This window comes from Myxocyprinus asiaticus, chromosome 42 (assembly GCF_019703515.2).
Source record: "Myxocyprinus asiaticus isolate MX2 ecotype Aquarium Trade chromosome 42, UBuf_Myxa_2, whole genome shotgun sequence".
Lineage (NCBI taxonomy): Eukaryota > Metazoa > Chordata > Actinopteri > Cypriniformes > Catostomidae > Myxocyprinus > Myxocyprinus asiaticus.
The window spans coordinates 34,430,413-34,452,288 of NC_059385.1; the positions used below are offsets into that span (position 1 = coordinate 34,430,413).

Sequence of the window (21,876 nt, forward strand, 5' to 3'; positions counted from 1 at the left end):
GGGAATTAATGGGGGTTAATGGGGATAATGGTTGACTCTATGCATGTATATTTTGCTTTGTTCTATGTTATGTTTGAGAATCAACCAATAAAAATGTTAATCTGAAAAAAACTCACTTTTTCAAAAGTTTAGCCACAAGACACAAACAATATGTGTGTAAACATGTTTTTAGTGTGATACAATCACTTACTAACCTTTTCTGTGTAAAGTTATAGCCAATTATACAACTTATTTACCATGACAATGTAATGTCAACAAACCCTAAAAATTAAAATTTAAACAACTTTACAGCTCAAATAATACACAAGTTTTATAAAGTACATTTATAAAATTATAAGCTTCATATTTCTGTGTTTAAACCCTCCAAAAATTGGCCACATTCACTTTCATTTTAAGTGCCTCACTGTAACCTCGATTTTTGCATTTTTTTAAAGAAAAGGAGGGACTAGTCGAAATAAACTTTTGTGGTAAACAAAATTATGCCACCAATGCTGTCGATTGAGCTTAACTTGTATTGAACCTGGAACATTCCTTTAAAGGTAAACACAAGGCAAGTCTACAATCAGGGCCATAGCTATGGAATTCTGGGCCCCCTGTAAAAATATTGTGGGCCCCCATCACACATATCCTTTACCCCATGAAGTGCTATATAACCTACCTATATGTATAAATACAAATACTACCACTTTATTGGGTACACCTGTACACCTAAATATTCATGCGATTATCTAATCAGCCAACTGTGTGGCAGCAGTGCATAAAATCATGCAGATACGGGTCAGGAGCTTCAGTTAATGTTCACATCAACCATCAGAATGGGGGAAAAGTGATTTTGAACATGGCATGATTTTTGGTGCGGGCTGCTGATCTCCTGGGACTTTCACGCACAACAGTCTCTAGAGTTTACTCAGTATGCTGCCAAAAACAAAAAACATTCAGTGGGAGTCACGTGACGCCATGCGAGCATCGAATGTGTGAATGGCGAGCTCTGCGCACTTTGCTAGTTTTAATAGCTTTTAATGACATAAACCGGTGAGATTCGATACACTCTGTTCCATAACTGTTCTAGGAGGACAATATGTCAAAGAATTCAAAATCCTCGGGCTCTGGAGACATTAAAAGACACTTACGAGCTCAGATTGACAACCCTGAGCGGGCCGCGGACCGGGGAGTCAATTTGGTCGGAGAGATGCGGGAATTACGGCGAGAGATGTTGAGCATGTCAGCAATGCTGACGAAGGTCGTTGCTGACTTGGAGGATCGTGCTGTGATATGTAGTTTGATCAATGCCATGGAGCCGAAATTTACTGATGTGGTCACATGAGTGGGGGATGTCGAGAAATGGATCGATTATCTGGAGTCTTAGGAGAGGGAATTATCTGCTAATCCGCTAGCGACGAAGGTGGATTTGGAGCATGTCTGGGAGAAGTTGGAGGACATGGAAAACCGTAGCCAGCGGAATAACATCCGTATCGTGGGAGTCCCGGAGGGAGTGGAGGGACAGAATATGGTGGAATTCCTGGACGGGCCCTTTCCGAGTCTGCTCGACATAGCAGGCCATAAACTGGAAATCGAGCGAGCTCACAGGGTTCCAGCTCGAGGATCCAATGAGGGAGACAGGCCCCGATCAATTCTGGCCAAATTTCTGAGATTGTCCAATAAAGATCTTGTGTTACGTGAGGCAAGGAATAAAGGAAGGCTTTCTTGGAAGAACCACAGCATTTTCTTGTTCCCAGACTTTGCGAACTTGACAAGAGAGAAACGTGATCAATTCAAGGAATGCAAGAAACATTTACATCAATGGAAGGTAGCTGTTCCAGGCCAAAATGAGAATAGATGCTTAGGATGGCCGTAAAACATTCACATGCCCACAGCAAGCGAAGCCCTTCATAAAGTCAATGGAGTGAGTGGGTCGTGTTGTGGTGCTCACATTGCAGCCGGGTGGACTGGCTCACTGAACATTTGCTCGACTGTTTGAAGATTCTTCGTGCTTTTTTTGTGCTGGTTCCGTCTATCGGCTGGAGTTTATTTTGCGGAGTATTTCTGGCAAAGTCATTGGAGTGATTAAGTAATTTGCTTACCCTTATGTTGCAGCTGAATGGGCCGGCTCACTGAACATCCGCTTGACAGTTTGAGGAAACTGCACGTTTTTTTTTTTTTTTTTTGTGCTGGTGCCGCCTATCGGCTGGAGTTTATTTTGTGGAGTATTTCTTGCAAAGTCACTGGAGTAAGTCATTTACTTGTACTCACGTTGCAGCCATGTAGACCGGGTCACTGAACATTCATTTGACTGTTTGAAGAATCTACGTGTTCTTTTTGTGCTGGTTCCGCCTAGTGGCTGGAGTTTATTTTGTAGAATAACACACCTTTAGGACAGTTTATGGATGAACCGCATGTTCTTTGTGTTTATTCTGCCTATTGGCTGGAGTTTGTTTTATAGATTATCTTTTGCTGTGTAATTCTGCCTCACAAAATGTGCATAGAAACACCGGACTTGAGCAAGCCGATGGCAAAGTTGTCTCGGGGGTTCTCGTAGGCGTATGTGGACTGTTTGAGTTTGGAGGGATGGACACCAGTTGGCGCTGTCGTGCATGGGGTTAATGCGCACATTTTTCTTTTTGTTTTGTTCTAAGGGATTTTCGGGGTTTGATTGTTACACTAATACTGGAATGTGGTCTTTATAATCCCATTTTTGACAAACAATCTATTTTTTCTTATGTCAAAATGTCAAATGTTAATATGAATGGATTGTCTCCCTCCACGTGGAATGTGAATGTTTTATGGCACCCCATAAAAAGAAGGAAGGTTATTTCTTTTTTAAGTGTAAGAAATATGATATAGTGTTTCTTCAAGAAACACACCTTTCTCTGCAGGAAGCTGAAAAATCTGGAAAGATATGGGGTGGGAATTTTTTTTATAGTGGTGGCTCAAGTAAGAGCAGGGGAGTCATTAAACTGAAACACTGATTACACTGATCTGTCTCAAACAGAGTAAAGATAAATTAGGAAGCGTCATTATTGTTTTAGCTGAAATTCAGGGACAAAGTCTTATTTTAGCTAATATTTATGCACCTAATGTTGATGATCAGGGCTTTTTTATAGATCCTGAATGGATGTTGCAAGCCGCTGGCACCCCTCATGATATAATATTGGGAGGAGACTTTAATCTTTTGATGGACTCAGTCCATAATATTGAAGCAAACGTGTGCAAGCCCCCTAGAGCAACACTGGCACTTCACAGGATGTGTAAAAATCTTGGTCTTACAGATATTTGGAGGCTTTTGAACCCATCTGGTAGGGACTATACATTTTTTTCATCAGTCCATAAGATTTACTCTAGAATAGATTTTTTAAATATATATCTAAAGTCCCTCATTTCATCTGTCACTGCTCAATGAGAAACATTTTAGTCTCAGATCACGCCTTGGTGTGTTTAGAGGTGTTGCCACATCAAATCATATAGTTGGCACTTTAATGTATCCCTCTTGCAAAATCCTGAATTCTAACAAATGCTAAAGGCTGAAATCAATGTCTATATGGAGACTAACTGATCCTCAGTATCATCTGTGGGCGTGGCTTGGGAGGCATTTAAGACGGTTCTTAGGGGCTGGATTATACAGTATGCCGCTTTCACCAAAAAATCCAAAGCACAAGAACTCGTGGAATTGGAAGGGAATATTAAAAGTGCCGAGGCAGAGCTGAAGCGCCGAATGTTGTCTAATGGCCTCAAAGAATTGACCTGACTGAAATACAGATATAATACTATTTTGTCACGGAAGGTGGAGTTCTGGCTATTCAGGGCATGACAGTCATACTCTGAGTCGGGGACAAAGCAGGAAAACTTCTAGCTAGATATGTAAAACAGAAAGAGTCTTTTTCTACCATTCCCTCAGTGAAATATGCTAGTGGTGAAATATTTACCTCGGCCAATGATATTAATAAGGCTTTTAAAGAATTCTAACTTGATCTTTATAGTTCCATGTCCTCGTCTACTGATGAAGATAATAGAAACTTTGTGGAACCATTAGAACTTCCTAAACTGTCAGCTGAGCCAAAAAATTCTCTTGATTCTGAGATAACATTGGAGGAGCTTGATGAGGTAATTAAGGCCTTGCCTACAGGCAAGGCTCATGTTAGATGGCTTTGCTGCTGAATTTTTTTAGATTTTATGCTACAGAACTGGCTTCATTCTTGCTAGAAGTTTAAACAGAATCATTAAAGAATGACCATGACACAAGCCCGGATCAGTCTGATTCTTAAAAGGACAAAGACCCAAGCGAGTGTAAGAGTTACTGCCCAATTTCCCTGATCCAGCTAGACATTAAAATATTGTCAAAAATTTTGGCTGACCGATTGAGTAAAGTTATGACATCTCTTATACATATAGTTCAGGTGGGGTATATTCGGAGACGCAGCTCTTCTGATAACATTAGGCGTTTCATCAATATCATGTGGTCAGTGACAAATGATCAGACTCGGTCGCTGCCATCTCACTTGACACCGAAAAGGCATTTGATATGGTAGAATGGGATTATCTTTTTAAGATTTTGGAAATGTTCGGTTTCGGGAATGCTTTTATTGGATGGATTAAGTTACTTTATAGACACCCGGTAGCGGCGGTACAAATTTTTTTATTAATTTCAGATTATTTTACTCTGGATAGGGGCACCCGGCAGGGTTGCCCTCTTTCCCCATTATTGTTCTGTCTTGCCCTGGAACAATTAGCAGCCGCGATAACAAAGGAGGATGATTTTCCAGGGGTGATGGCGGGAGGTGTGGGCATAAGCTTTTGCTTTACGCAGATGATATTTTATTATTCATCTCCAAACCTACTAGATCTATGCCTTGCCTCCACAGAATTATTCATTCCTTTTCTAAGTTCTCAGGATACAGAGTTAATTGGTCTAAATCCGAAGCTTTGGCTCTGACAGCGTACTGCCCGGTAACGGATTTTCAGCCGGGCGCCTTCCAGTGGCTCAAACAGGGCATTAAATATTTGGGCATTTTATTCCCAGCAAATCTGTGTGATTTTGAGTTAATTTTGACCCTTTAATAAAAAGGTTTTCGAGCGATGTGGGCAGGTGGGGTTCATTACATTTGTCTATGACTGGGAAGGTTAATGTTATTAGAATGAATTGTATTCCAAAATTCAACTACCTGCTACAATCTCTCCCTATAGATGTCCCCCTCTCTTATTTCAAGCAATTTGATAGCATAGCGAAGTCCTTCATTTGGAATGGTAAACGTCCCAGATTACATTTCAGTAAGTTACACAGGCCGATTGACAAAGGTGGACTAGGCCTACCCAAGATTTTGTTTTATTATTATGCATTCGGTCTCAGATATTTGGCTCATTGGTCGCTTCCACTTGAGAGAGCCCCTACCTGGTTTTGTATTGAACGGGAAGTTGTTGCCCCATCTCGGCATTGCAAAGCCTTTCTATCAAACTAACCGATGAAGTTACACCCCGTTATCTTGCATTTGCATGCGGTATGGACAAAAGTGTCCAGAAAGTCAATAATTCAGACATTTATTTAAATGTTGCCTTGAGCATATGGCTGAACCCAAAATTATGTATTAATAAGTCCCCTTTCTGCTGGACAGAGTGGATTGTGAGGGAGGTTAATACGCTCAGTGACCTATATGAGAGTGGAGTGTTGAGATCCTTTGAAAATATGGTTCAACAATTTGGGATTCCCAGGTCTCAATTCTTTAGATATTTACAACTGCGCAACCTGCTCTGTACTATTTTTGGGAGTAGCATACACCCCCCTAAAGCAGCACACACTCTGGGAGTGGGAATTACTGCCTTTGGAAAAGGTCATGAGGCATCAGTGTATTACTCCCTGCTAATTCAGAGTCTGGGGGAGCTTCAACTTCTCTCAAAAGATTATGGGAGAAAGATTTAAACTTGGTATTGGAGGAGGGAGTGTGGGCTAAGATTCTAAAAAACGTCAAGTCTACATCTAGAGATGCAAGGGTGCTTTTATATATATATATATATATATATATATATATACACAGGTGCATCTCAATAAATTAGAATGTCGTGGAAAAGTTCATTTATTTCAGTAATTCAACTCAAATTGTGAAACTCGTGTATTAAATAAATTCAATGCACACAGACTGAAGTAGTTTAAGTCTTTGGTTCTTTTAATTGTGATGATTTTGGCTCACATTTAACAAAAACCCACCAATTCACTATCTCAAAAAATTAGAATATGGTGACATGCCAATCAGCTAATCAACTCAAAACACCTGCAAAGGTTTCCTGAGCCTTCAAGATGGTCTCTCAGTTTGGTTCACTAGGCTACACAATCATGGGGAAGACTGCTGATCTGATAGTTGTCCAGAAGACAATCATTGACACCCTTCACAAGGAGGGTAAGCCACAAACATTCATTGCCAAAGAAGCTGGCTGTTCACACAGAGTGCTGTATCCAAGCATGTTAACAGAAAGTTGAGTGGAAGGAAAAAGTGTGGAAGAAAAAGATGCACAACCAACCGAGAGAACCGCAGCCTTATGAGGATTGTCAAGTAAAATCGATTCAAGAATTTGGCTGAACTTCACAAGGAATGGACTGAGGCTGGGGTCAAGGCATCAAGAGCCACCACACACAGACGTGTCAAGGAATTTGGCTACAGTTGTCGTATTCCTCTTGTTAAGCCACTCCTGAACCACAAACAACATCAGAGGCATCTTACCTGGGCAAAAGAGAAGAAGAACTGGACTGTTGCCCAGTGTTCCAAAGTCCTCTTTTCAGATGAGAGCAAGTTTTGTATTTCATTTGGAAACCAAGGTCCTAGAGTCTGGAGGAAGAGTGGAGAAGCTCATAGCCCAAGTTGCTTGAAGTCCAGTGTTAAGTTTCCACAGTCTGTGATGATTTGGGGTGCAATGTCATCTGCTGGTGTTGGTCCATTGTGTTTTTTGAAAACCAAAGTCTGCACCCGTTTACCAAGACATTTTGGAGCACTTCATGCTTCCTTCTGCTGACCAGCTTTTTAAAGATGCTGATTTCATTTTCCAGCAGGATTTGGCACCTGCCCACACTGCCAAAAGCACCAAAAGTTGGTTAAATGACCATGGTGTTGGTGTGCTTGACTGGCCAGCAAACTCACCAGACCTGAACCCCATAGAGAATCTATGGGGTATTGTCAAGAGGAAAATGAGAAACAAGAGACCAAAAAATGCAGATGAGCTGAAGGCCACTGTCAAAGAAACCTGGGCTTCCATACCACCTCAGCAGTGCTACAAACTGATCACCTCCATGCCACGCCGAATTGAGGCAGTAATTAAAGCAAAAGGAGCCCCTACCAAGTATTGAGTACATATACAGTAAATGAACATACTTTCCAGAAGGCCAACAATTCACTAAAAATGTTTTTTTTTATTGGTCTTATGATGTATTCTAATTTGCTGAGATAGTGAATTCGTGGGTTTTTGTTAAATGTGAGCCAAAATCATCACAATTAAAAGAACCAAAGACTTAAACTACTTCAGTCTGTGTGCACTGAATTTATTTAATACACGAGTTTCACAATTTGAGTTGAATTACTGAAATAAATGAACTTTTCCACGACATTCTAATTTATTGAGATGCACCTGTATATATATATATATATATATATATATATATATATATATATATATATATATATATAATTTAATTTAATTTTATCCCCTTTTTTCCCAATATGGAATGCCCAATTCCCACTACTTAATATGTCCTCGTGGTGGCACGGTTACTCACCTCAATCCGGAGGACAAGTCTCAGTTGCCTCCACTTCTGAGACAGTCAATCCGTGCATTTTATCATGTGGCTCACTGTGCATGACACCGCGGAGACTCACAGCACGTGGAGGCTCATGCTACTCTCCGTGACCCATGCACAACTTATCACGCGGCCCATTGAGAGCGAGAACCACTAATCGTGATCACGAGGAGGTTACCCCATGTGACTCTACCCTCCCTAGCAACCAGGCCAATTAGGTTGCTTAGGAGACCTGGCTGGAGTCACTAAGCATGTCGACTCCAGGGGTGGTAGTCAGCATCAATACTCGCTGAGCTACCCAGGCCCCGGGTGCACCTTATGCAATTTAAGATTTTATATAGATTCTACTGGACCCCCGCTAGATTGTATAGGCTTGGTCTTAAAGACACACATTAGAAGATGGGGACACAACCCATGTTTTTTGGTGGTGTGTTAAGATCCAAGAATTTTGGTTGAAGGTTCAGAGTTTTATGTGTGACGTACTGGGAACTAAAATTTCATTTTGCCCCAGACTCTGTATTTTAGGCGATGGGGCGGGTCATTAATATAGGGGAGAAATACATAAAAAATTGGGTCCTAACCAGTGTTATGATTGGCAGACAAATTATTCTTAAGGGATGGAAGTTGGCTGGAGTGCCTCATTTCGAGAGTGGCACACAGAGATGGGCAGGGTGGCGACATTTGAGGGAATGTCGTATAGAAAGCTAGGTGGCATGGATGTGTTTAATAAAAAATGGGGCAACTATTTGGCCTTTTTGGAGGGTTCTCAGGGTGTGGCAGTGGAGGGAGATTTGTAGTTTTATATGTATTCTTTTTTTTTTTGTGGTATTTGTATGTGTGTATACTTTCATTTTGTGTTAGACCACTGGATGTTTGTAGTGTGTGTGTATTGGGGGGGGGGGGGGGGGGTTATAGGGGGAGGGATATATAATTTAATATAATTTGATTCTGTGTATGTTCTGTTTCTTCAATCCTTTTTTTGTCAATCAACAAAATGTTAATATATAAAAAAATAGATATTAAAAAAAAAAATTAAAAAAAACTTTCAGTGAGTGGCAGTTCTGCAAATGGAAAGGTCTCGTTGATGAGAGAGGTCATCGGAGAATGGCCAGACTGGTTCGAGCTGACAGAAAGGCTACGGTAACTCAGATAACCCCTCTGTACAATTGTAGTGAGCAGAATAGCAACTCAGAATGCACAACACGTCGAACCTTGAGGCAGATGGGCTACAACAGCAGAAGACCACGTCAGGTTCCACTTCTGTCAGCCAAGAACAGAAAGCTGAGGCTGCAGTGGGCCTACCATCTGTGTACCTCAGCAGAAATCAAGATTCATTAGACCAGGCTATGTTTTTCCAGTCTTTAACTGTCCAGTTTTGGTGAGACTGTGCCCATGGCACACACAGAAAACATACCCTTGCCTTAACCAGCCTGACTGCTGTGTGTAGATGTAACACTCACCAGGCCAGCGACCAGCAGGTGAAGACACACAACCACACCGATGACCCACCAGCGGCTCTTCTCACAGCCCTCAAAAAACACCACGCCCCAGAATGTGTGCAGCAGCGTCAGTGCCAGAGTCATCAGAGCTACAAACATCAAACACAACAACAAGCTACTTTACACACTTTACAAATGTTTTCAAACTCGTTTCTGTGAGTGGAATACATTTTGATTATAATGTAATATGACTGAAAATAGCTGATGTTATACAGTGTACCGTATTTTCTGGAAATAAAGTTGCACCTGGATATAGGACGCACCAGGTGAAAATCGCGTTGTTTAGAGAAAAAATAAACACAGATAAGTAACATCCCTGTACAAGTCGCACTGACCGAGATAACATCCGGCAGGCACTAGGACCGTGAGCAGCCGCCCGAGTCCTGATTTCCCTTTGCTCAACATGCCAGGCACACCAATGAGAAGATAACCTCAGGAAATACACATCTCTATGCTTTGTAACTTTATTCTGTATACAAAAAAACAGCTTTTAGTCCGAGTAAAACAGTATGCCTGTTGTATTCTATCCATTCATTAACTTTAGCGACTGTCTATATGTTAATATTTCTGACATTACCCTCTTTGCTGTGCATTAATTATCTGTTCAGTTACTGAAGGTTTTTACGAAAAGTCACTTGTGAGGAGTTGCGTTTGACAGCCGTCTTGAGTTTGTTAGAACAGTAATATTATAATAGGACAAAATATTTAAACTGTTAAAGTACTTTGTAAAGGCAAAATATTCTGAATTGGCCACTTTAAAATGCTTTTACCATCACTATGACTGATGTTTTCATCTGTTTGAGTGTAAGCAAATGTGTTTTGATGTGCGTGCATTTGAACAGCTGACATTAATTACGTATGCAGTGCATTCAGAAAGTATTCAGACCCCTTCATTTTTTTCACATTTTGTTATGTTGGAGCCTTATGCTAATTTTCAGGTCTCTCCAGACATGTTTGATTGGGTTCAAGTCCAGGCTCTGGCTGGACAACTCACAGAGTTGTCCCTAAGCCACTGTTGCGTTGTTGTTTTTTGTTGTTGTTTTTTGTGATTTTATCCCCTTTTCTCCCCAATTTGGCATGCCCAATTCCTCCACTGCTTACTAGGTCCACGTGGTGGCGCGGTTACTCACCTCAATCTGGGTGGCGGAGGACAAGTCTCAGTTGCCTCCGCTTCTGAGAGTCAGCCAGTCCATCTTGTCACGTGGCTCGCTGTGCATGACACCGCGGAGACTCATAGCATGTGGAGGCTCATGCTTTTCTCCACGCCCCACTGAGAGCGAGAACCACTAATCACGACCACAAGGAGGTTACCCCATGTGACTCTACCCTCCCTAGGAACCGGGCCAATTTGGTTGCTTAGGACACCTGGCCGGAGTCACTCAGCACACCCTGGATTCAAACTCGCAACTCCAGGAGTGGTAGTCAGCATCAATACTTGCTAAGCTACCCAGGCCCCACTGTTGTGTCATCTTGGCTGTGTGTTTAGGGTCATTGTCCTGTTGGAAGGTGAACCTTCAGCCCAGTCTGAGGTCCTGAGTGCTCTGGACTAGGTTTTCATTAAGAATATCTCTGTATTTTGCTGCATTCAGCTTTCCTTTAACCCTGACCAGTTCCCCAGTCCCTGCCGCTGAAAAATACCCCCACAGCATGATGCTACCACTGCGATGCTTCACCGCTGGGATGGTATTGCGCAGGTGATGAGCAGTGCCTGGTTTCCTCCAGACATAAAAAAAATACCCCCACAGCATGATGCTACCACTGCCATGCTTCACCGTTGGGATGGTATTGAGCAGGTGATGAGTGGTGCCTGGTTTCCTCTAGACATGACACTTGGAATTGAGGCAAAACAGTTCAATCTTCGTTTCATCAGACCAGAGAATCTTGTTTCTCACAGTCTGAGAGTCCTTTAGGTGCTGTTTTGCAAATTCCAAGTGGGCTTTCATGTGTCTTGCACTGAGGAGAGGCTTCCGTCTGGCCACTCTGCCATAAAGCCCAGATCGGTGGAGTGTTGCAGTGATGGCTGTCCTTCTGCCAGTTTCTCCCATCTCCACATGATCTCTGGAGCTCAAGCAGAGTGACCATCGGGTTCTTGGTCACCTCTCTTACCAAGGCCCTTCTCCCTTGATTGCTCAGTTTGGCCAGGCGGCCAGCATTATGTAGAGTCCTGGTTGTTCCAAACTTCTTCCATTTAAGAATTATGGAGGCCACTGTGCTCTTGGGAACCTTCAATGCAGCCGAATTTTATTTGTAGCCTTTCCCAGATCTGTGCCTTGACACAATCCTGTCTCTAAGCTCTGCAGGCAGTTCCTTTGACCTCATGGCTTGGTTTTTGCTCTGATATGCATTTTCAGCTGGGAGACCTTATATAGACAGGTGTGTGCCTTTCCAAATCATGACCAATCAATTGAATTTGCCACAGGTGAACTCCAATCATAGTGTAGTAACATCTCAAAGATGATCCAGAGAACTGGGATGCACCTGAGCTAAATTTCAAGTGTCATAGCAAAGGGTCTGAAAACTTATGTCAATGTGATATTTGTTTTTCCTTTTTTTTCCCGATTAACATTTTTTATTGATTTGTACAGATCACAAAGAAAAACAAAGCATACTGTATATACACTGAATCAACATTTAACTCCCACTATTACCCCTCCCCAATCACCAATCACCAACCCCACCCTGACCCTCAATGAACATCCCTGTCATCACATACAAGTATACACACACAAAAAAATTATAAAAATAAATTAAAATAAATAATGTATAATAATCATACACATATAAAACTATGTTTCTCTCTCCACAACCCGTCCCCAAAAGTCCCCCAAAAACGCCAAATAACTGCCCCATTTCCCATCAAAAGAATCACAGATCCCCAGCCTTCTACACGACACCTCCTCGAAAGCTGCCACCCTCCCCATCTCCGCACACCACTCCCGAAATAAGGGCGCTCCAGCTGACTTCCATCCCCTTAAAGCGATCTGTCTGCCTATCATAACACTGGTCAGGACCCAATTTTTTATGCGCTTATCCCCTATATTGATGACCGTGCAATCGCCTAAAAGTTTGGGGCAAAATGAAATTTGAGTGCCAAATACGTCACACATAAAACTCTGAACCTTCAACCAAAATTCTTGGACCTTAACACACCACCAAAAACATGGGTTGTGTCATATTTCTTAGTTTTAGAAGAGAAATAACCTTCCTTCTTTTTATGCCCCAACCCATTCACATTCACATGAAGAGAGACAATCCACTCATATTAACATTTGACATTGACATATTTGAAAAATATGTGTCAAAAATAAAATTATAAAGACCACATTCCAACAATCAAACAATTCAACAATCAAACCCCAAACTTCCCCCCGAACCAAACAAAGAGAAAAAAGAAAAGCATGCGCACTAACCCCACGCACGATCCCTCTAAACTCAAACAGTGCATGTAGGCCTACGAGAGCCCCCGCAACAACTTTGCTGTCGGGTTGCTCAAGTCCGGTGTTTCTATACAAATTTTGTTGGACAGAATTATACAACAGAAGATAATCTATAAAAAAACTCCAGTCAATAGGCGGAATAAACACAAAGAATGTGTAGATTCATCCACGTAAGTGTCCTGAAGATGTGTTCCTCCACAAAACAAACTCCAGCCGCTAGGCAGAACCAGCACAAAAAGTAATAAAAAAGGTTCTCAGTTCCTCAGACTGTCAAGTGAATGTTCAGTGAGTCGGTCCACTTGCTGCAACGTGAGAATCACACCATGACCTACTCATTCCACTGACTTTATGAAGGACATTGCTTGCTGTGGGCATATAAATATTTTGTGGCCATCCTTAGCATCTATTCTCAATTTGCCGGGAACATCAGTGCAAAAGCAACCTTGATGTAAGAGTTTCTTGCACTCCTTGAATCGATCACATTTCTCTCGTCGAATTCACAAATTCTGGGAACAAGAAAATGTTGTGGTTCTTCCAAGAAAGCCTTCCTTTGCTCCTCGCCTTGCGTAACACGAGATCTTTATCGGATGATCTCAGAAATATGGCCAGAATTGATCGGGGCCTGTCTCCCTCTGCGGATGTCCAAGCCGGGACCCTGTGAGCTCACTCGATTTCCAGGTTATGGCCTGTTATGTCGAGCATATTCAGGAAGAGCTCGTCTAGGAATTTCACCATATCTCGGCCTTCTTCATTCTCAGGAATTCCAACAATTTGGACGTTGTTTCACCAATTACGATTCTCAAGGTCTTCTGACTTTTCCAGACGTTCTGCAAATCTGCCTGGGTCACTAGTGTGTTAGCAGCTAATTCCCTCTTTGATGACTCCAGATAATCAATCCGTTTCTTGATGTCCCCCATTCTTGTAACCAACTCAGAGAATTTCGTCTCCATGGCCGTGATCGATCGACATATTACAGCAAGATCCTCCAAGTCTGCTACGACCTTCACCAGCATTGCCGACATACTCGCCAGTTGCCGCTGAATCTCTCCCGCCGCACCATCCAAACCGAGTCCCTGGTCTGCAACCCTGTCAGGGGTATCAGCTTGAGCACGTAAGTGTCTTTTAATGTCTCCAGAGCCTGAGGATTTTGAATTCTTTGACATACTGACTTCATAGAACAGTTATGGAACAAGGTGTATCAAATCTCACCGTTCTGGCACAAAATGAATTAAAAACTAGCAAAGCGCGCAGAGCTCGCTGTTCACACGTCCAACTCTCGCATGGCACCACGTGACTCCCCAGTTTTATTTTTTTTTGGGGGGGGGATTTTTTCCCTTTTTCTCCCAATTTGGAATGCCCAATTCCCAATGTGCTTTTAAGTCCTTGCGGTCGCGTAGTGATTCGCCTCAATCTGGGTGGCGGAGGACGACTCCCTGTTGCCTCCGCGTCTGAGACCGTCAACCCACGCATCTTATAACGTGGCTTGTTGAGCGTGTTGCCACGGAGACATAGTGCGTGTCACGCCATCCACCGTGGCAACCATGCTCAACTCACCAAGCGCCCCACCTAAAACGAACCACATTATAGCGACCACGAGGAGGTTACCCCATGTGATTCTACCCTTCCTAGCAACCGGGACAATTTGGTTGCTTAGGAGACCTGGCTAGAGTCACTCAGCATGCCCTGGGATTTGAGCTAGTGAGCTAGTGAACTCCAGGGGTGGTAGCCAGCATATTTTACCACTGAGCTACCCAGGCCGCCCCCCCAGTTTTTTCTTTTTAATAAATTTACAGTCATCAAAAAATCAGTTTTTTGCTTTGTCATTATACGGTATGGATTGATGTGAAAAAACATTTAAAGCATGTTTGCAGAAGGCTGCAACATAAAATGTGAAATGTGGGGTCTGAATACTTTCTGAATGCACTGTAAATTATGTATATATATATCACTTCAGACTATAAGTCGCAGGACCTTTCAGATGATGAAAAAAGTGTCATATATTCCAGAAAATGCGGAAATATGCTGGGAGGAGATTTATTCATTTAGCAGACATGGGAGGGATTTCCCTGCCTCTGCTTTTGATATCCCCCTCTGATTGTTAATTTTTTTTTTTTTATTGCCAGAGGATACGTTTTATCCCTGCTTCTGGTCAGACTGAATTAAATGCATTTCCCATATTCGACAATAGGTGGTGCAATTAATTAAGATTACCTATCCACGTTTTTTTTTTTTTTTTTTTTCAAGTCCAGAGTGAAACAAATCACTAGGCCTGTGCATTTAATACAATGACAGTTTGATGACAGACTTGTGCCTTGAATGACAATAGTCCAGTTCCATAGATTGTAGTTGTCATTGTCAAAAGTTAACAGCAGTGTTGCCATATCCGCTTATTATAAGTTGACTTTGGGTTTGTTTTTTCATAAATTTGGTAATAAATATGGGCAGTCACAAATTGGGGGGGGGGGGGACTTATTTTCAGAATACAGTCATGTTTTTGGGCACACAATCAGTACGGCTATATGCACAAGTATAATCGAGCTACAGTTGTTTTTTGTTTTTAAAGTCTTCATTTGTCTTACCAAGTATACATGACAGAATGCGTAATCGAATATTTGAAGGAAGGGTGACAAACATGGCAGGTTAAATACATGTCACGCGTAGGGTTGCCAACTTTCTACCAGCCAAATACGGGATGTTTTATGTCGAAGTTATCAACTTGAAAGGGAACGCCTCAGTTACTGATATAACCTTGGTTCCCTGAAAGGAGGGAAAGAGATGCTGCGTAGCTGTGACGTGCAAGGGGAAATTTAATTTACATGTATTATTCAAATTTTTTACCTTTACTCTAGTTTCTAGCAACTTTCTCTGTGTTTTTGAATTACTGCATATTAAACGTAAGACTTCTAAGAGATATTGGACTAACTGTACCAGACATGTCCACCTCCAACCTTGATTAATAATCTCAGTTTAAGCAAAGTCTTAGAAGATAGCATAGGCCAGAATAACAGTTAGCATAGGGTTATCGTGACAGCGACATAATTTTTATGCAGGAAATGTAACCAATCAGAGTTAATTCTATTTAGAACTACTAGATGTGCAAGAATCCTCAACTTGAAGATACAAAAAGGGTCTTTGTTTTGACTGGGGGTAAGTAACTTGTCTGCTCAGGAGGAAACCTTGCTCATGTATGGGAACGCTTACCCGGCCGAAATTTTTTTCGAGTTTTTTTCTTTATAAGGATAATTTCCCCAACAACCACACTACCGATTTTTTGCTGTTAAGGGGCCGAGAGATGGGCTGTCCTTTCAGACAGAAAATCCTGATCGTGTGGTGGCTTATATTTATTTATGCCATCAGTTACAAGAGCGATGGTCAAAAAATGTTTACAGAACAGGCACTGTTTGCAGACCTTGCTCGACACGAGTGCCGTATACTGGTAATACATCGATATTTGATTAGCTATTTACGCCGACATCACCCAAGGATATATAGCGCACGGTGCGCACAGAGCCGCAGGTGAGCCCGAAACTGCACACAGACACAATCCTTCCATCTTTAAGCAGGCACTCGGTACTAGTTCGGACAGACATGAAACAAGAACTAAAGCGCTTGGGGTGTTCATAGCCAAAGTTATGTTGTCCTTCCTCTGTTGATTAAGATGTGGGATTTCCGCGTATGATTAAAATACTAAAATTAAGACATCCATTCTCGTATTCATTTTAATAGCAAGTTTATTTCTTCTATAGTGATGTACAGATTCTGAACGTTGAATACACGTTGAGTTGAGTTTGAAACTCACTTTATATTGATGCATGTAGCGTAATAATGCAGGTATTAATTTAAAATGTTGAGTTAGTAATTACAGAAAGTTTTTTTTTTTTTTTAAGGACATTAATGAAAATTAACCATGGTTTTACTATAGTAATATTGTAGTAACCACAACTGTAATAACAAGGACTGTTGTCCCCATGGTTTTCTTAGCAGAAATCATGGTTTTGATAGAATTAACCATGGTTTTATGTAGTAATACTGCAGTAGCCATATAGAGATTGGACTCAAGATGGCGCCGAGTATGGCTGCTGCGTTGCGAGCTCCGACACAACTTAGCAATGGTTTGTTTGTTTTGTTTACAATTCTTATGTTTCTTGTCTTGGATGTTGCCTGCCTTATTGTCTACGACAGACAAACACTTTTGGACATTGGCTCAGCGATCTCACACCGTAAACCGGACTTCACATTCCTCAATGCCGACCCGCTGTTTACAAACACGCAAGCGGAGCCCTTTGTCTGGGCAGCACGGCCGCGGAAACGCAGGAGGAAAAGGGGAAACAGAGCCGGCGTTCTCATCAGAGTAAGACGCCGCGCAAATCGACCCCCGCTACCCACTATTCTACTGGCAAATGTTCAGTCTCTGGATAACAAGCTCTGCGAGCTGAAAGCGCGGATCTCTTTCCAACGAGAGACGAGGGACTGCTGCGTTATCTGCCTTACGGAAACTTGGATGTCTGCGGAGATTCCAGACTCAGCCATTGAACCCGCGGGGTTCTCCATGCTCCGAGCGGACAGAGCGAAAGACCTCTCAGGTAAAACTAGAGGAGGTGGTGTATGTTTTATGATCAACAAATCCTGGTGCGATCAGAGGAACATACATTCTATCAAGTCTTTCTGTTCTCCTGATCTGGAATTTCTTATGCTTCTGTGTCGACCATTCTGGCTACCGAGGGAATTCACAGCGGTCATTATCACTGCTGTGTACATCCCCCCACAAGCCGACACAGACCGGGCACTCAAGGAACTGTATGGGAGTATAAGTGAGCAGGAAACCGCGCACCCTGAGGCCGCGTTCATTGTGACCGGGGACTTTAATAAAGCCAGTTTAAAATCAGTCGCACCAAAATATCACCAGCACATTAGTTTCAACACACGAGGGGACCGGGTTTTGGACCATTGCTACTCTCCGTTCCGGGATGGCTACAAATCCCTCCCCCGCCCACCATTTGGAAAATCGGACCACTCTTCCATTCTGCTTCTGCCCGCTTACAGGCAGAAACTGAAACAGGAAGCACCCACCCTCAGAACGATCCAGTGCTGGTCGGACCAATCAGACTCTACGCTACAAGACTGTTTTGATCGCACGGACTGGGAGATGTTCCGGTCCGCCTCTGATGACGACATCGAGCTTTACGCTGATAGCGTAATGTGCTTCATCAGAACGTGTGTAGAGGAAGTGATTCCGACCAGAACTGTGCGAATCTATCCGAATCAGAAGCCGTGGATCAACAGCGATGTTCGCGCAGCACTTAATGTGCGGACCTCCGCTTTTAATTCCGGGAACGCGGAGGAGCATAAACAAGCCAGTTATGCCCTCCGAAAAACTATCAAAACAGCAAAACGCCAGTACAGGAGTAAGATTGAAGGACAGTTTAACACCACCAACTCTAGAAGCATGTGGCAGGGAATTAACATCATCACGGACTTTAAAGGGAATAAAAACTCCGCCATGAACACCGCTGCCTCTCTCCCAGATGAGCTAAATACTTTTTATGCTCGTTTCGAGGGAAATAACACCGCCCTCGCGGAGAGAGCTCTCACGGCCGAAGCTACAGAGGTTAGTTCACTCTCCGTCTCTGTAGCGGATGTAACCCGATCATTCCGACGGGTGAATATCCGCAAAGCCGCGGGTCCAGACGGCATTCCGGGCCGCGTCATCAGAGCGTGCGCGAACCAGCTGGCTGGTGTTTTTACGGACATTTTCAACCTCTCCCTCTCTTTGTCTGTAGTCCCCACATGCTTTAAAACATCCACCATTGTGCCTGTTCCAAAACAATCGAAAATAACTTGTTTAAATGACTGGCGTCCTGTTGCTCTGACCCCCATCATCAGCAAATGTTTTGAGAGACTAATCAGAGATTACATCTGCTCTGTATTACCACTCAATCTTGACCCGCTGCAGTTTGCTTACCGTAACAACCGCTCCACTGATGATGCCATTGCATCTACAATACACACTGCTCTCTCCCACCTGGAAAAAAAGAACACTTATGTGAGAATGCTGTTTGTAGACTACAGCTCAGCATTCAACACCATAGTGCCCTCCAAGCTAGATGAGAAACTCCGGGCTCTGGGCTTAAACAGCTCGCTGTGCAGCTGGATCCTGGACTTCCTGTCAAGCAGACGCCAGGTGGTTAGAATAGGCAGCAACATCTCCTCATCACTGACCCTCAACACTGGAGCCCCGCAGGGCTGTGTTCTCAGCCCACTACTGTATTCCCTGTACACACATGACTGTGTGGCAACACATAACTCCAATGCCATCATTAAGTTTGCTGATGACACGACGGTGGTAGGTCTGATCACTGACAATGATGAAACAGCCTACAGAGAGGAGGTGCACACTCTGACACACTGGTGTCAGGAGCACAACCTCTCCCTCAACGTCAGTAAGACAAAGGAGCTTGTGGTGGACTTCAGAAGAAAAGACAGAGAACACAGTCCCATCACCATCAATGGGGCACCAGTGGAGAGAGTCAGCAGCTTCAAGTTCCTGGGTGTCCACATCACTGAGGAACTCACATGGTCCGTCCACACTGAAGTCGTTGTGAAGAAGGCTCATCAGCGCCTTTTCTTCCTGAGACGGCTGAGGAAGTTTGGAATGAACCGCCACATCCTCACACGGTTCTACACCTGCACTGTGGAGAGCATCCTGACTGGCTGCATCTCCGCCTGGTACGGCAATAGCACTGCCCACAACCGCAAAGCACTGCAAAGGGTGGTGCGAACTGCCAAACACATCATCGGAGGTGAGCTTCCCTCCCTCCAGGAAATATATACAAGGCGGTGTGTGAAAAAAGCTCGGAGGATCATCAGAGACTCCAGCCACCCGAGCCATGGGCTGTTCTCACTGCTACCATCAGGTAGGCGGTATCGCAGCATCAGGACACGCACCAGCCGACTCCATGATAGCTTCTTCCCCCAAGCAATCAGACTTCTGAACTCTTGATCTCCCACGATCAAAATACATCATCCCTGCACTTTATTACTCTTTTATCTCACACCGGACTGTCATAAATTATATTACTGTCATTATATTATGTCTCTCTTAACAACTGACTATCAACCGACAGCCTGAATGTCAATACAGTACAATACTGTACATTCTATATATATACTTTTTTCATATATATTTTAATTTTTATTGAATAATGTGTATCTATATAGTATCTATATAGTAAAAAACAAAAAAAAAAAAAAAAAAAAAACAGCATATTGTATACTGTGCAATGTATGTTATTATTGTATATTGTTGAGTGTAATTGTGTATAACAGATGTTTAAATTGTGTTGTGTTAATTTGATGTTTTAAGTTGTGTAATTATGTATAACAGATGTTTAAATTGTGCTGTGTTAATTTGATGTTTTAAGTCGAGTTTAATTATGTATAACAGATGTTTAAATTGTGCTGTGTTAATTTGATGTTTTAAGTCGAGTTTAATTATGTATAACAGATGTTTAAATTGTGTTGTGTTAATTTGATGTTTATTGTAGATTGGCGTATGTCTCATCACTGTCACGACTGCTATGTTGATCGGAACTGCACCCAAGAATTTCACACACCATTGCACTTGTGTATATGGCTGTGTGACAATAAAGTGATTTGATTTGATTTGATTTAGTAACCATGGTTTTACTATAGTAATATTGTTGTAGCCATGACTGAAGTAACAATGATCCTGTCACCATTGTTTTCTTGGCAAAAATCACAGTTTTGATACAATTAACCATTGTTTTAAAACAGTAATACTGTAATTTCCATATAGTAACCTTTATTTTATTATAGTATTGCAAACATGACAGTAACCATGTTAGTTATGTGTAAGGGTTTTTGGGATAAAGGAGGAGGCGAGAAGCAAGGTTTCCCAGTTCAGGTGGGTGCTTTAATTTATCCAGTTTTAAAGTTTTTACAGCTTTGCAGGAACACTTGTTGACTTTAGCTACACTTGTTGACTTTAGCTACACACAACTTCACAGTAACTATCATGCTAGAATTGCGTTTCTTATGCCGGTCTCTCTCTCTCTCTCTACTGGCGGTGTGGTTCCTTTTATGCCGCTCTCCCCATGCTCACTGAAATTAGAGACAGGTGTTAGACATAATTTAGCTCAGGTGTAAGCGCCCTTACCGCTTTCTCTCTCTCCAGAGAGATGCTTGACCATGCCCCCGCTACCACATATCTCCACCGCCCGACTCAGGCCGGGGCGGCGTCCGGCCTGCCTACCACTCCCCCCCCATTCCTGGAAAGGAAGTCGGCGACAGCCATCTGCGCCCCTGGTCTGTGGACCACCTTGAACTTAAACGGCTGAAGAGCCAGATACCAACGGGTGATCCGGGCATTGGTATCTTTCATGCGGTGGAGCAACTGGAGTGGGGCGTGATCGGAACAGAGGGTGAAGGCCCGCCCCAACAGGTAGTATCGGAGAGTGAGGACCACCCACTTGATGGCGAGACACTCCTTTTCTACGGTGCTGTACTTAGTTTCCCTCAAGGAGAGCTTACGGCTAATGTACAGAACCGGGCGCTCCCCCCCCCCCCAACCACCTTCGAGAGTACGGCCCCCAGCCCCCTGTCTGAAGCATCTGTCTGTAAAACAAAAGGGAGAGAGAAGTCAGGTGAATGTAAAAGCGGCCCCCCGCAAAGTGCAGCTTTAACTTGCGTAAACGCCCGCTGACACTGCTCCGTCCACTGGACCGGGTCTGGAGCTCCCTTTTTAGTGAGATCAGTCAGTGGGCTGGTGACGTCCGAATAATTAGGCACGAACCTTCTATAATAGCCAGCCAGCCCCAGGAACTGTCTCACCCCCTTTTTGGTCTTGGGTCTCGGGCAGGTCACAATCGCCCCTGTCTTGTCAATTTGGGGACGCACCTGCCCGTGGCCCAAGTGGAACCCCAGATACCGTACCTCCACCTGTCCAATCGCGCACTTCTTCGGGTTCGCTGCGAGTCCCACTCGGTGCAGCGATCTCAGAACCGCCCTCAGATGTTGCATGAGCCGCTGCCAATCATTACTATAAATGATGATGTCATCTAAACAGGCAGTGGAGTAAGCTGAATGCGGTCTGAGGAGTCGGTCCATGATACGCTGAAACGTAGCCACGGCTCCAAACAAACCAAACGGA

At 43.1% G+C, this 21,876-nt stretch overlaps 2 protein-coding genes across 5 annotated transcripts in view; one reads left to right on the forward strand and one right to left on the reverse strand.

Annotated features, from left to right (window-relative positions):
• ca9 (carbonic anhydrase IX) overlaps window positions 1-21,876 on the forward strand; it is a 332,582-nt gene that overhangs the window by 139,194 nt on the left and 171,512 nt on the right. The window lies entirely within an intron of this gene.
• Window positions 1-21,876, reverse strand: part of zgc:114200 (Gamma-secretase subunit Aph-1b-like) — a 53,681-nt gene that overhangs the window by 17,703 nt on the left and 14,102 nt on the right. For all 4 annotated transcript variants that reach the window (XM_051684001.1, XM_051684002.1, XM_051684000.1 and 1 more), the window contains one exon: window positions 9,232-9,359. In XM_051684001.1, coding sequence (XP_051539961.1) covers window positions 9,232-9,359 — 128 coding nt within the window. The remainder of the gene's footprint in view (window positions 1-9,231; window positions 9,360-21,876) is intronic.